The sequence below is a fragment of the Myotis daubentonii genome, chromosome 13 (assembly GCF_963259705.1).
Source record: "Myotis daubentonii chromosome 13, mMyoDau2.1, whole genome shotgun sequence".
Classification (NCBI taxonomy): Eukaryota; Metazoa; Chordata; class Mammalia; order Chiroptera; family Vespertilionidae; genus Myotis; species Myotis daubentonii.
Genome location: NC_081852.1, coordinates 38,114,623 through 38,127,765, shown reverse-complemented (window position 1 = coordinate 38,127,765; position 13,143 = coordinate 38,114,623). Strand labels below are relative to the sequence as shown.

Here is a 13,143-nt window from a genome sequence, read left to right as displayed (position 1 = left end):
AAAATTAATAAATTTTAAAAATTGTATGTTTCAAGTGTTCATCATCTGTATATTGTATTGTGTATTCATCACCCAAAGTCAAGTCTCTTTCCTTCACCATTTATTCCCCCCAACCTTTACCCTTTGCTACCTTTCAGCTACCTCTTCCCAACAACCTCCTGTCTCTCTTATAATCACTGTAGTGTTGTGTGTCTATGAGTTGGTTTTGTTGGTTTTCTTATTTGATCCCTTCCCCTTTCTCACCCAGCCCCTCTGACAGCTGTCAGGCTGTTCTCTGTACTTATGAGTCTGTTTCTGTTTTGTTTGTTAGTTTATTTGTTCATTACATTCACATGTAAGTGAGATCACATGGTATTTGTCTTACTCTTACTGGCTTATTTCATTAGCATAATACTCTCCAGGTCCATCCTCCGTCCATGCTGTCACAAAAGGTAAGATTTTCCTGACCTGGAAGCTTTGGGAAATGTCTTAATTGGACTGTGTTTCTCCTCTGTGATAGGAATTATTTTGTCCATATTTTTCTTTTACCCCTGGTTCCACTCTTTGGGACTTCTCTTCTGTTTTTAGAGAGGGGAGGGGAGAACTTCATTTTGTATATGGGAGGAAGAGTGAAACAAATTTATTTATCAACCGAAGGGCAAACAGTGGCAGAGACTGACCATGTGTTTTCTAAGGTCATTTCTTTTTTCTTCTAGGCTTTAAGTTAAACTACATTTGTCAGCCTCTCCTTCAGTTAGGTGGGTCCACAGGATTGAGCTCTGGCCGATGAGGTGTAGATCAAGTTGATAAATGTTGCTCCCAGGCTTATTGCCTAAAATATGCCTCACAACCCTCTATGCTCTCTTTTCTTTTGTTCCTCATCTGCTAGCTGGATGTCAACATCTAGGACAAGACTAGGTTCCCAAGGGACTGTACAGAGCAGAAAGCCCCAGCTGTCTACACGGAACTCTTTGTGAGTCACAAATAAACTTTTCATGTGTTAAGCCACTCAGCTTTTAGAATTATTTATCACAGAAACTAGTGTTAATTATGCTGATTAAATCTCCACTATACTAATTTAACATGCTGAAAGTTATATGACAAATGGGTAGCTAAATGTTTACTTAAGTGATCCCAGACCTAATAAATATATTATTTCTGCTGTGGAATGTACACAGAATAGCCGATTTGATCAATTTTAATTTTCTAAGGATTGCCTTTCTGATACCAATATAATGAAATTTCTGACCCACCCATAATGGAATAATGGATGTCACGTCTAAATGTGCCTGCGGGGTGGGCCATAAAGAGATGCAAAGTGGCCCTAGCCGGTTTGGCTTAGTGGATAGAGTATCAGCCTGTGGACCGAAGGGTCCTGGGTTCAATTCCGGTCAAGGGCACATTCCTCGGTTGCAGGCTCTTCCCCAGCCCAGGCCCTGGTTGGGGCGTGTGCAGGAGACAACCAATTGATGTGTTTCTCTCACATCGATATTTCTGTCTTTCCTTCTCTCTCTCAGTCTCTCTAAAAATCAATGGAAAAATAACCTTGGGTGAGAATTTTAAAGGAGAGGGAGAGATGCAAAGTGAAGTGGTTAAAGCCTTAAAATTGTTTTTAGGGATGGTCTTAGATCTGTTCCTGAGTCAACATCACAGTTGATCTATCATTCAAGGTCCAACTAGGTGAGAAACCACCCTGGATGCTCAAAGAGAGGGACTGTGGTGCAGGAAAGAGGAAGAAGCAGAGAGGTAATCAGAAGACAGTGGGGCAATGCAGGAAGCCGCCACCACTGTGCACAGGGAAAAGGTGGTGTAATTGGAGCCCCAGAGATAAGACCGCCCAGTAAAAGACAGAGTCAAGGCAGACATATCTCAGAAGAGGAAGACCCTGCCATTCTCTCACTAGTGCTTCTCATGGACTAAAGCCAGCAGGGAGACAACTGACACTGGAACCTGAGAAAGACAGCATGCAGAAGCCAGCCTTCTGGCCTTCTGAGCACGGCAAGGGGACAGCAGGCCGGAGATGTGAACACATATGAATGGGAATCACAGAAACTGGTAAAAACAGGAGGAGCTGTAGAACATTCTATTCGCAACAAAGTCAAAGCTCAAGTGTTAGAGCAACTTAAAAGAGCATTGCAGTCAAAGGTGGGCTATTTTAAAACTTCTCTTGCTTTTTTGGAGCTTCTGTTTTCATCATTGTGATTTATCACTTTTTTCATTTTATTCTAGGTCATAGAAGAGCCAGCATGTGGGGGAACTTCTTTATTCTGTGTTCAAATATGAAATCTCTGCAGGTGTAGCTTTTTTTTCTCCAATTTTTGTAAGCAACTTTAAGTATTTGAAAATCACAAAGGTGAAAGGTGGAAGAAACTCTGCCTCGGCTACTTAGCAGTTCTATGCTGTTGGCCAAATCACTTAAGCAACTTCTGCGGGTCTCTTTTCCTCATATCTAAAATGGACACAGTATCTTATTTATCTCACTGGCTTATTGAAATGATCATAGTTTTTCTCTGTTTTAGTGAGACTATGCAAAAATATTGGCATATAGAAAAGCATTACATAATGTTAAAACATCATATGTATTAATATATCTCCAAATTCATCTCCCTACAATTCCAACCTTTATTGTTGGGGGGTTAGCTTTACTAAGATATAACCTAAATACAATTAATTTCATCAATGTAAGTGCACAATTCAATGAGTTTTGGCTAATATTTAGAGCTATGTAACTACTACTGCAATCATAATATAATCTATCATTGCCCCCAATAGTATCTCTCAGGTCCCTTTGCAATTTTTATTTGTTAATCCTCACCAGAGGATATTTTTCCATTGATTTTTTATTTTTATTTATTTACTTTTAATATATTTTTATTGATTTCAGAGAGGGAGAGAGAGATAGAAATATCAATGATCAGAGAGAATAATTGATTGGCTGCCCCCTGCATGCTCTCCACTGGGGATCGAGCCCATGACCTGGGCATAATGCCCTGACCGGGAATTGAACTGTGACCACCTGGTTCATAGGTCAATACTCAACCACTGAGCCACGCCTGCCGGGCTCCCTTTGCATTTTTATACTTTAAAAGTTAGTATACACCCAAGATAAATGAAAACATACAGTCACACAAAAATTTGTACACAAATGTCCATAGCACTATTATTCATAATAGTTCAAAAGTGGAAACATCCCTAATGTCCATTGACTGATGAATGGATAAGTAAATTGCTATATCCATGCTGTGGAATATTATTCAGCCATGAAAAGGAATGAAGTACGGCTGCATTCTACAACATAGATGAATCTTGAAAACATTATGTTAAGTAAAAGAAGCCAGTTACAAAAGACCACATATTGTATGATTTCATTTATATGAAATGTCTAGAATAGGCAAATCTATAGAAAAAAGTGAAGAATACGTTCTAAAATTGATTTTGGTGATGGTTGCACAAATCTGTGAATATACTAAAAGCATTGAATTGTATCCTTTTAATGGGCGAATTGTATGGTATATGAATTATATCTCCATTAAGCTATTACCAAAAGAAAAGTTAAGAATTAAAGGAAATATAAAACAAAGACATTTTATTTTATTTATTTTTTGAATTGTTTTTGAAATTCCCCACAACTTAGGCATGTGCCCTGACCAGGAAATAATGCATGAAATAATGCTCCAACCAACTGAGCCACACTGGCCAGGGATCTTTCAAATCTCTTTGCATGACAGTTTTCATGTCAATTTCTCAACCGCCAGGTACCAGCATCAATATGGCTTCCTCAATTGCCCCCTCCCTTCTAGTTATTCTCTTTCACGTCATTTTGTTTAATTTTTTCATGTCACTTAACATAGTCTGTATTGATTTACATCTACTTACTTATTTTCTGTCATCCCCTGCCCACCCCTCCAAGAGTGTATGTTGGCAGAGATGTTTTTGCCTTGCTCATCACTGTAAGCTTAGTACTTGAAATAGTAGCTTGCACATGGTAACATCATTTAAAAATATTTGTTGAATAGATATACAAAATAGAGATAGCTATAGTAGAGATTGTTATACCTAGAACATTTTTTAAAGGGGGAAAAAAAGCTCTTTTGGAAGAATCTAAGATATTAGAACTGCAAAAAAAAGTTAGTGAGAAATAAAGGGACCCAATAATTGTTATGAAAGGCAATGCTATGCAGGCAGTGGAATACTATATCAGGTGATTGCGACCATGGTGCAAAATCTGCAGGTAATGGGGAAAACACCACCTTTAGGGAGCTACTACAGTTGAGTTATGAATTGTGCAGGTCCTAGAACCAAACAGACCTGAGTTCAAATGTGAATTATATGCTTTTTGCTGTGTGAACTTGCGCCAGTTAATCTCTCTAAGCTTCAGTGGCCTCATTTGGAATATGAGAATAATAACAGTACCCAACTCACATGACTATTATGATTAAAAAGACACTTAGAGCCCAGTCAGCATGGCTCAGTGGTTGAGCATCGACCTATGAACCAGGAGGTCACAGTTGGATGGTTTGATTCCCGGTCAGGGCACATGCCCAGGTTGTGGGCTCGATCCCCAGTAGGAAGTGTGCAGGAGGCAACCTATCAATGAACCTCTCTCATCATTGATGTCTCTCTCTCTCTCTCTCTCTCTCTCTCTCTCTCTCTCTCTCTCCCCCCCCCCCTCTCTGAAATCAATTTAAAAAACAAAACACTTAGAGTGTGCTTAGTACAGTGCATGGCATATGACAACTCAATAAATATTCGATAATAAGATTTATAATTTTGCTAAACCCAGCTCCATTCCTGAAATTATGCCTAATACTTACTCTGATCATATCTTATCAAATATCTAGGTAGTCACACTCCATCCCTCTTCCCAAAGTCATAATTAACTAGAGGCCTGGTGCATAATTAACTAGACTTTGTGGGCAGGTTGGGTCCAGCTGGCACACCCCATAGGGGCCAATGGGGTGGGGCCGGCAGGGGTGGAGGAGCTGAGGGCAGTCGGTAGGCCAGCCCCGCCCCCTGGTCGAACTCCCTGTGGAGGGGACAATTTGCATGTTGGCCTTTTATTATATAGGATAGGTGCTCAAAAAGTATTAGTGACTGATAGGAAGATTGTTCTTGTGGAGCAAGTTCATTCATGTACACACAGTTATTACTAGTAATGGCAGCTACTGATGCTATATTTTTCCATCTCTGTTGACTGAAAAAAGTGAGAAACATCAGTGATGAGAGAGAATCATTGATTGGCTGTGTTCTGCACTCCCCCTACCGGAGATGGAGCCTGCAAGCCAGGCATGTGCCCTGACCAGAAATTGAACCATGACCTCCTGATTCATAGGTTGATGCTCAACCACTGAGCCACACTGGCTGAGCCCAAATCTGCTTTAAAAAAAAAATCTCCTAGGTTACTGGTAATATTCTGTTTCTTTATCAGGTGCAGGTTGCACAGGGGTTTACTTGTACAAAATTCATTGAGCTTTACCCTTAGGATATGTGTACATATCTCTGTGTATAATATTTTTACCAAAAAGTTAGCCAGGAACAACTCCCTGGTTTAGTCTTATGTATACTGATGCTGGAGAACCCTTGACTTACCTCTCTCCCAAAGAATTGTAAGGACCTAGAGGCCAGTGAAGGCATCTGTTTTAGGGTCTGCAGTATAGTATATACACTTAATAAATAATTGGCAAATAAATGAATGAATGAACAAAGGGAGAGAAGGGGCTTGTGGGTTTCTTCTTCCCTCACTCTCTCCCAGACATTATTGTTCCTTGCCCCTTCTGGAGCACATGACAGCTCATGCCTCAAAGTTACACCTCTGAAACCCTCCCCCCTTTTGAAACCTGTGAGATGCCACCCATCTTCCTCCCTACCACATGTTGGGTGTAACTGATCCAGGGCACCAGCCTGACAAGGGCAGGAGAAAGGAAGCAGGTGGAGAACGTTCTGTCCCCAGGACCAGCACTTCTGCCCTGCTTGGGGCTGAGCCACCTGGCTCAGGCCTTCCTCCCCAGGTCTGGGAATCAAACTGGACAGATTATGTCCTTGGAGATTCTGCATTGCTAAAGCTTTTATTTCCATCTGTGATGTAAACTGCTACCTTAACTACTCAGCTTAAATTATGTAGGAATTTGAAAACTATGTATTTGAATATTTAGGAGTAGCAATGAAGGTTTGTTGTTGTTGTGTGTGTGTGTGTGTGTGTGTGTGTGTGTGTGTGTGTGTGTGTTTTAGCAATCTTACAGTAGAAAGTGAGACACCCTGGGTGAAATATCACCTGTCATTTATTCAGTCACAAATAATTACCAAGAGCTTCCTAGAGATACAATGATGAACAAGAGTCATTAAGAACAGGAATCATTAAGGAAACTTAGTGGGGGGAGACATACAATGAAAGAATAATATTTAACTTTTTCATAGTATTTATGATGTGCTGGGCCCTTTCCAGATATATTCATTTCATCATTGTAACAACTCAGTAATGTTATATTATTATTCCCATTGTAGAGTTAAAACTGGTAGAGTCAGGAAGGTAAAGTGAAGGAAGTAGGGAATCTAGTTTTAAGGATCAGGAAGTTCTCTCTAAATGTAAGAGACTGAAGCGGAGATCCGAGGATTGAGTTGGAATCTGGTAGGCAAAGAGGTCTGGGGGAAGAGAATTTCAAGCAATGGAAACAGCAAAGAGATAATCATTTGAGGGACTGAAAGGCTGCTTTGTAGAGGGAGCTCAGGCTGCCTTGGCTCACTGGAGAGTCAGAGAAAAGTTCAGGGGGTTAGCTGCCACAGCCCCTGGTTCCCCCAGTTGCAAGCCTTATGGGGTCCCTTAGAGTTCAGGGGATACGTTGGGACCTCTGTCTTCGGGGCTTTAAAGGCTGGGCTTTTAGGGAGTATCAGTAGAATATTCATCAGCTCTATGCAGATGTACCTAAGGAGATTTATTCTCTTAATTTGTCATCCTTGGGTGTGGTGGGCAAATGGCACTAATTGGATTTCTGTTATCTGTCTCCTGGAGTAGGGTGATTTAAGCTATTCACCCTCTAGTTGGGGAGGAGAAGTGCAAACCATTTCCTCGTGTGTCCTTGTTTTAGGGAAGATAGGATTTACTAGGTGGCTGCAAACTGCTTTTTAGCTATTAGTTTTAGCTTCCCCATTCCACTGGTCCTGGAATTTTCCTAGCTTCTTACTACTCTATAAGAAGATAACCTAGGTGTTTTTCTGTCTTCAAATATGATAAGGTCAGGGAAGCAGAGGTAATTAGAAGATTTAGGATTTAGCCCTAGCTTTGCTCTTAATAACCTCAGCTACCTCTCTGTGGCTCAGTTTCCTTATCTGAAAAGAAAGATTGGATGGACGGTTGTAGGAGGCTGGAACAGCATTGGGTGGTAGACCAGTGGGATCAGACCATTCCTGGGTCAGCAACCTCGGTACTTGAGTTCTGGCTAGGAAAGAATTCAGTGCCAAGACCCAAACTATAAAACATTTATTTGGTAAATCACAGAAGTAGAAAAAGTAATTCCTAGAAGAAACAGGCTTAGGAAACAAGTTATAGAGTTAAAGGGAGGGCCCTTAGAGCTAGGGAGTGAGGAAGCTAATGGTAAGGAGCCTGGGGAGAGGGGACAAGGACAGAAAAGGTTCAGGTTGCTCTCGGGAGTGAGAGCACACACGGTCCATGTCCTACAGGTTTTAAAGGTGGAGATTTTGGGGAAGATTCCAGCAGAAGGTGTCAATAGAATATTCAGCCTTTTTCCAGGTGTGTCATTTCAGGGTTGTGGTCTCCACTGATTGGCTGGCTGACACCTGGGCATGGGGTCATTATTCAAAGCAGTTGGTCCTGAGGTCAGCTGTGGCTGGTTTTGCTTTTCTGGGCCTGGAGCAGAAATACAACTGAGGCCTAGATGTTATCTCTAGGGAGGAAAGGTCAGGGGGTCCAAACTGCTAAGGGAGGAAAGGTCACCCTGGGGGTGAGGTCCCACTTTACAATTGTCCTTTGCTAGGCACCCAGGTGACCGTCTATACCTGGACCGTCATCCTTGCTCTGCTCCTGTCTGTCTAACTGCCTACCACAGGACCCGAGCGCTCAAGTGGGTTCTGCTGAAGGCATTGCCAATCTGGCTGCTGCTGAATGCAGGGAAGCCTCTGACCCCTCCATGGATTAAGTACAAATAATGGAGAACATCACACACAATACACCACACAATAAATATGGCTGCGAGCATGGTTTGCTCCGGTTGTTTGAAATGAAGGGTGAACTAATAATAACATTAGAATAATGACCTTGAAACCAGACAACTAATGGGTCTGGGCTGCCTGTCACTACTTAAGCCAATTAAGCAGACAGGGTTGGTTCATATGTAAGGTTTTTTTGCTTTTGTTTTGTTTTTTAATATATTTTTATTGATTCCAGAGAAGAAGGGAGAGGGAGAGAGAGATAGAAACATCAATGATGAGAGAGAATCACTGATTGGCCGCCTCCTGCACACCCCCCATCAGGGATCCAGCCCACAACCTGGGCATGTGCCCTTGACTGGAATCGAACCCAGGACCCTTCAGTCCCCAGGCCAATGCTCTATCCACTGAGCCAAACCAGCCAGGGTGGTTTTTATTTTTTTTTTAACATATATTTTTATTGATATCAGAGAAGAAGGGAGAGGGAAATCGAAACATCAATGATGAGAGAGAATCATTGATCGGATGTCTCCTGCACGCCCCCTTCTGGGAATTGAGCCCACAACTCGAGCATGTGCCCTTGACCAGAATCGAACCCAGGACTCTTGAGTTCACAGGCCAATGCTCTATCCACTGAGCCAAACCGGCTAGGGCCATATGTGAGGTTTTATTACAATAATGGCAGCCAATTTGGGAGAGCAACAGGTCATCCACGAAAATCTACTCTGCATCCCCTACCCCCAATAAACCAACTGCTTATATTGGGTAGAAAGACAAGGATTACAAGGGGAAGTAGGCAAAAGGAATAAGAATGGGTATGCAAAAGTAATAAAAACGGGTAAAATGGTTACAGATTATAGGAAATGTGGGCTGGGGGGTTGCAAAGAGTGGGTGCCTCTGGGACTCCATTGTTTTGGTAACAAGGTTGTTAATCTCTCCGTAATGATAGGCATTTCTTGGATGAGAATGGAAGGCATTCCAAGGTTAGGTCCCAGGGTGTACAACTCCCAGCCAGATGAAAATATGCTGCTTTCTTTAATCAGAACAAAACAATCACGGTTAACAGAGCATGTTTAATATTTCTAATAACTATAGCTACTCTCTGCTATTCCATTTCTGCCCCTAACAATCTCTTTTGAGCACTTACAGTGTGACAGACTGTACCAGGTACGTTCAGGTAGATTCAAATGCTGAGGCCTCAGGGATTACACAACTTGGAGAAGATCATCACCATCCAAATTTGTCCTGCCTACTGAGCATGCCCAGTCCTGTTTCCTATGGCCAGGTGTGTTAACTTGAGCAATTGATTGTCTTGGGCTTGCTTCGTTGGCTAAGTTGAAATTTGAGCCCAGTTTTGACTCCAAAGTTTCTGGTGTCGACCACCACTTGATGCTGACGCTATCCCACCTCATTAAAACACAGGCAACTCCTTCACTCCACAAACAGCACGACATTGTCTCTTGAAGTCCTTTCTGGGTGAGGAAAGTGCTTTTTATAGCCGGGGCTGCTTCTGTTTACTCGGGCTCTTCCAGCTCTGGTTAATCCTGCCTACAGCTGTGCCCTTCACTGTCCTTACACTGTATTCCTAGGTTTCCTCCCCGCAAAAGACAACTCCACGAGACCACGTGGTGCTCGTGTTTGCGCCAGCACTCCCCACCCTCTCAAATCAGCCTACCTTTCTAAAAATAATCCCTTTTCCTCCCTCCCCTCAGGCCTGTGAGCAGTTGGATCACTTAAACACAACCACACTCACAAACGTTTCAGGGAGGAGGGAACAACGTGAATGACCTTGCGAAGGTATCTAGCCCACAGGCGAGAGGAGTAGCAAACCTGAAACCTCTACAGATACCAGTCTTTAACGTCTTCCCCGTGCATTCCTCCGGGAGCTGCGCGCTCGCTCAGTCTCTCCTCGGCTCTCTTCGCTGCACAAAGCCCAACCCGCCTATCCCTTCTTTGAGGACCCGGAGAACTTCAGTCCCCATGTTGAGAGTCGTCGGTGGCGGCGGCGGCGGGCAGGACTGGGCATGCTCAGTAGCGGGGACAGGTCTGGGAAGTGAGGAAGCCGCGTTTGAAGTCGCAGGGCCCCGGGATCCGGAGGAGGCGGGCTGCGGGGGCCCCAGCTGGGGTGGCGCTGGGATCCCCGATTCCGCGCCCGGGGAGAGCATGCTTCAGGCCGGCGCCGCAGAGCCCGCGCGCGGGGGGCAGGACGCGGAGGAGCTGGGGGAGAGGGTGGGAGGAGGGGAGGAGCACCCAGCTCGCCATCCCCCGGCGCCGGCTCTGCGGCTGCTGAATCGGAAGCCGCAGGGAGGATCCGGGGAAATAAAGACGCCCGAGAATGACCTCCAGCGAGGCCGCCTGAGGCGGGGCCCGCGCGCCGCCCCGCCAGCCTCTGCCATGGACGCTCACAGCGGGCAATCCGAGCGCTCGGCCCTGCACGCCCCGGGAGCCCCCGCGGGCGCCGGCAATGCTGCGGCGAACGGGCTGCTGCACAACGGCTTCCACCCGCCGCCCGTCCAGCCGTCGCGTCTCTGCAGCCGGGGGCCTGCGGGCGGCGGCGATGCGGCGCCCTCGCGCCTCCCGCTCCTGCCCGAGCTCCAGCCGCAGCCGCCGCCCCCTCAGCACGACTCCCCGGCCAAGAAATGCCGCCTCCGGAGGAGGACGGACTCCGGGAAGAAGAACCGGCCGCGTAAGTCCGCTGGGTCGGGGGCGCCGGCGGGAGGCAGAAGGCAGCGCGCGGGGCCAGGCACCCGGGAACGCCAGGGCGCGCGCCCCGTGCGCTCCAGCGCCCGGCGTCGGGGGTGGGGGTCGGGGGCACTGATCGGAGGGACGCCGCGAACTGATTTATTTTCCCAAGGAGCGCTGAGCTAAAGCTCGCTGTCTGAGCCCGAGCCTTGCCTGCTTCCACCTGTAGAATGGGCCGATTGGACACGGAGCCTCGGGTGCTCGGCTTTGACCTTTGATGGGGTCTGGGAGCAAGGGTAGAACTAGAAGGACTGTCGGAGCTCCCCTTTGCCTTATCGGAGCTCGTCTGGCTGGGTTTGGCGCTCCAGCAGCCAGCTTGCCCTTTGAATCGTAAAGTAGCAGCCAGCACCTTGGGTCCATTGGTGAGCTCGAGAGCTGGAGGCGTGGAGTTTGACAACCCTCCAAATCACAGCCTATTAAACGCTGTTTTTTCGCAGCCAATGAAAGGACCTGTTGGGCCAGACACACCCACTGATACCATGTGGGCCGGAACTATGTGGGCCAATGAGGATTGGAGGTGGATTTTTTTTTTTTTTTTCGGTAGTGGAAACTGGAGTTGAGGGTTTCTAATGCTAATTAATATACAGCGCAGAAAGCTGTAACGCACTATTTCACAATCTAAAGCTTGTAGATGTAATGTTAGTTTGCAGAGTACCTTCCCAGCAGGGCGTTCTGGGATGTAAATTTGTGGGTCGATTTTAGAACTGGTTTTTCCTATCTGAGCCGAACCTCATTCAACTAGTTACATCTTTCTGGGTGTCTTTAATGAAGCTTAAAAATGGCAAAAAACAAAGTAAGTAAGATGCATGCTAAAAAGTGATTGCATTAAAACATGCACCTTTTGCATATAGGTTATTCTGTTATAGGGATATTGCTAGATAAGTTTTGGATTTTTCTGTAAAAGCTTAATATTTGTCTAACATCTTCAGTTTGTTTCTCTCTGTTGATCCATTTAGACTCTTAGCTTTCTTGCATTCAATTAAAGTCTCCGAGACTTTGCAAAGTATTTTAACCTGACTGTGGGACGTGGTGGCTCTGATATTGTGTTTTGTAGGTCAGAAATATTTAGGTTGAAAGTTAGATCTTGTCTGGAACTTGGAAGCCACACAGCATATTTGGCCGTGGTTGTAAGACATTTAGCACCTGAATTTATATTTTCTTTCTTTTCTGTTTTTATTTTTTTGAGACTTTTTAGAAAATGATTATTTATGGACTAAATATTGATTACTTTTGTCTTATTAATCTGTTTTATGTCTTTGGAAACTACATTTTAGTTATTTCTCTCATCCACATTAGCAAATAGTATGAGAGTTTGCAATGTAAATAGCTAAAATATAATGAAGAACTGTACTGAGTTTTTGTTTAGTATTGCTAGCTTGAATGATCTATGTTTGAGGATATAACACTTCTTAAAATAATTTTGAGGAATTGAAAATATACTCTTAATGGCTTGGAGACAAAGTAAAAATAACTTTGCCTTAACTTGTACTTGCAAACCCACAGGAATTATTTTAGAATACAAGAAAATACAACATTATGTCTGTGCTTTGTGTCGAAAAGTAAAGTGGTTTGTATTTTTTACAAAAATAAGCATTTTAGTTTATTTTAAACTTAGCAACCATATTTACTTACAAACTGTTAAAAAGGATTTGTCAAAATTAACTTTATTCTCCTACCATGTTTTCTTTTCTCAGATTTGAACAAGCATTTCAGAGATAAATTTTACATGTTCTGAGTCACATATGCTGTGTTTATAAAAATACTGCTCAATCAGTTGATATTTAGGTACTCTATGATGACTCTACTGAGAGTTAAGCATGTCTCTATTTTATTACAAAGAGTATTTAAGAGTGTGTTAGTGGTGGAAGCACCAAAGCCGGACAAGTAATTTCTACTTACCAGTTTACAACATCAGACACCTACTTCTGTCTGAACAACTGTATGGTAGGACAGTCAGATGATCACTTCTCAGGCAGGCACCTGGAATGCATGTGTGGGAAGCTGTGTTTCTATTTGGTAATATTTTGAGTTGAATATGATAGCACATTCAAATGCCTAATGTTTAAAATAATAAATGGAACAAAATAAACAGGTCAGTAGTTTTCAATGATTTACAAAATTTAAATCTGAGCCCTCAGTGCAGGGACTGTTCACAATCTTGTAATCTAAAAATCAGACCAGTGGCAGATTGATTTCACTAAACCAGGAAGGGGGAATATTATTCGCTGTCTTCACCTAAAGGACCATCACCTCACCCTACAT

At 43.8% G+C, this 13,143-nt stretch overlaps 1 protein-coding gene across 4 annotated transcripts in view; it reads left to right on the top strand.

Moving 5' to 3' along the window:
* The first annotated feature begins 9,872 nt into the window (after positions 1–9,872).
* The window catches only part of PANK1 (pantothenate kinase 1), a 49,753-nt gene continuing 46,482 nt past the window's right edge, over positions 9,873–13,143 (top strand). For 2 of the 4 annotated variants that reach the window (XM_059662795.1, XM_059662792.1), the window contains exon 1: positions 9,873–10,825. In XM_059662795.1, the coding sequence (XP_059518778.1) occupies positions 10,120–10,825 (706 nt within the window). In that variant the 5' untranslated portion in view covers positions 9,873–10,119. Of the gene's footprint in view, positions 10,826–11,442; positions 11,675–13,143 lie in introns of those variants that run through there. The other 2 variants (XM_059662794.1, XM_059662796.1) reach the window with 2 other exon arrangements.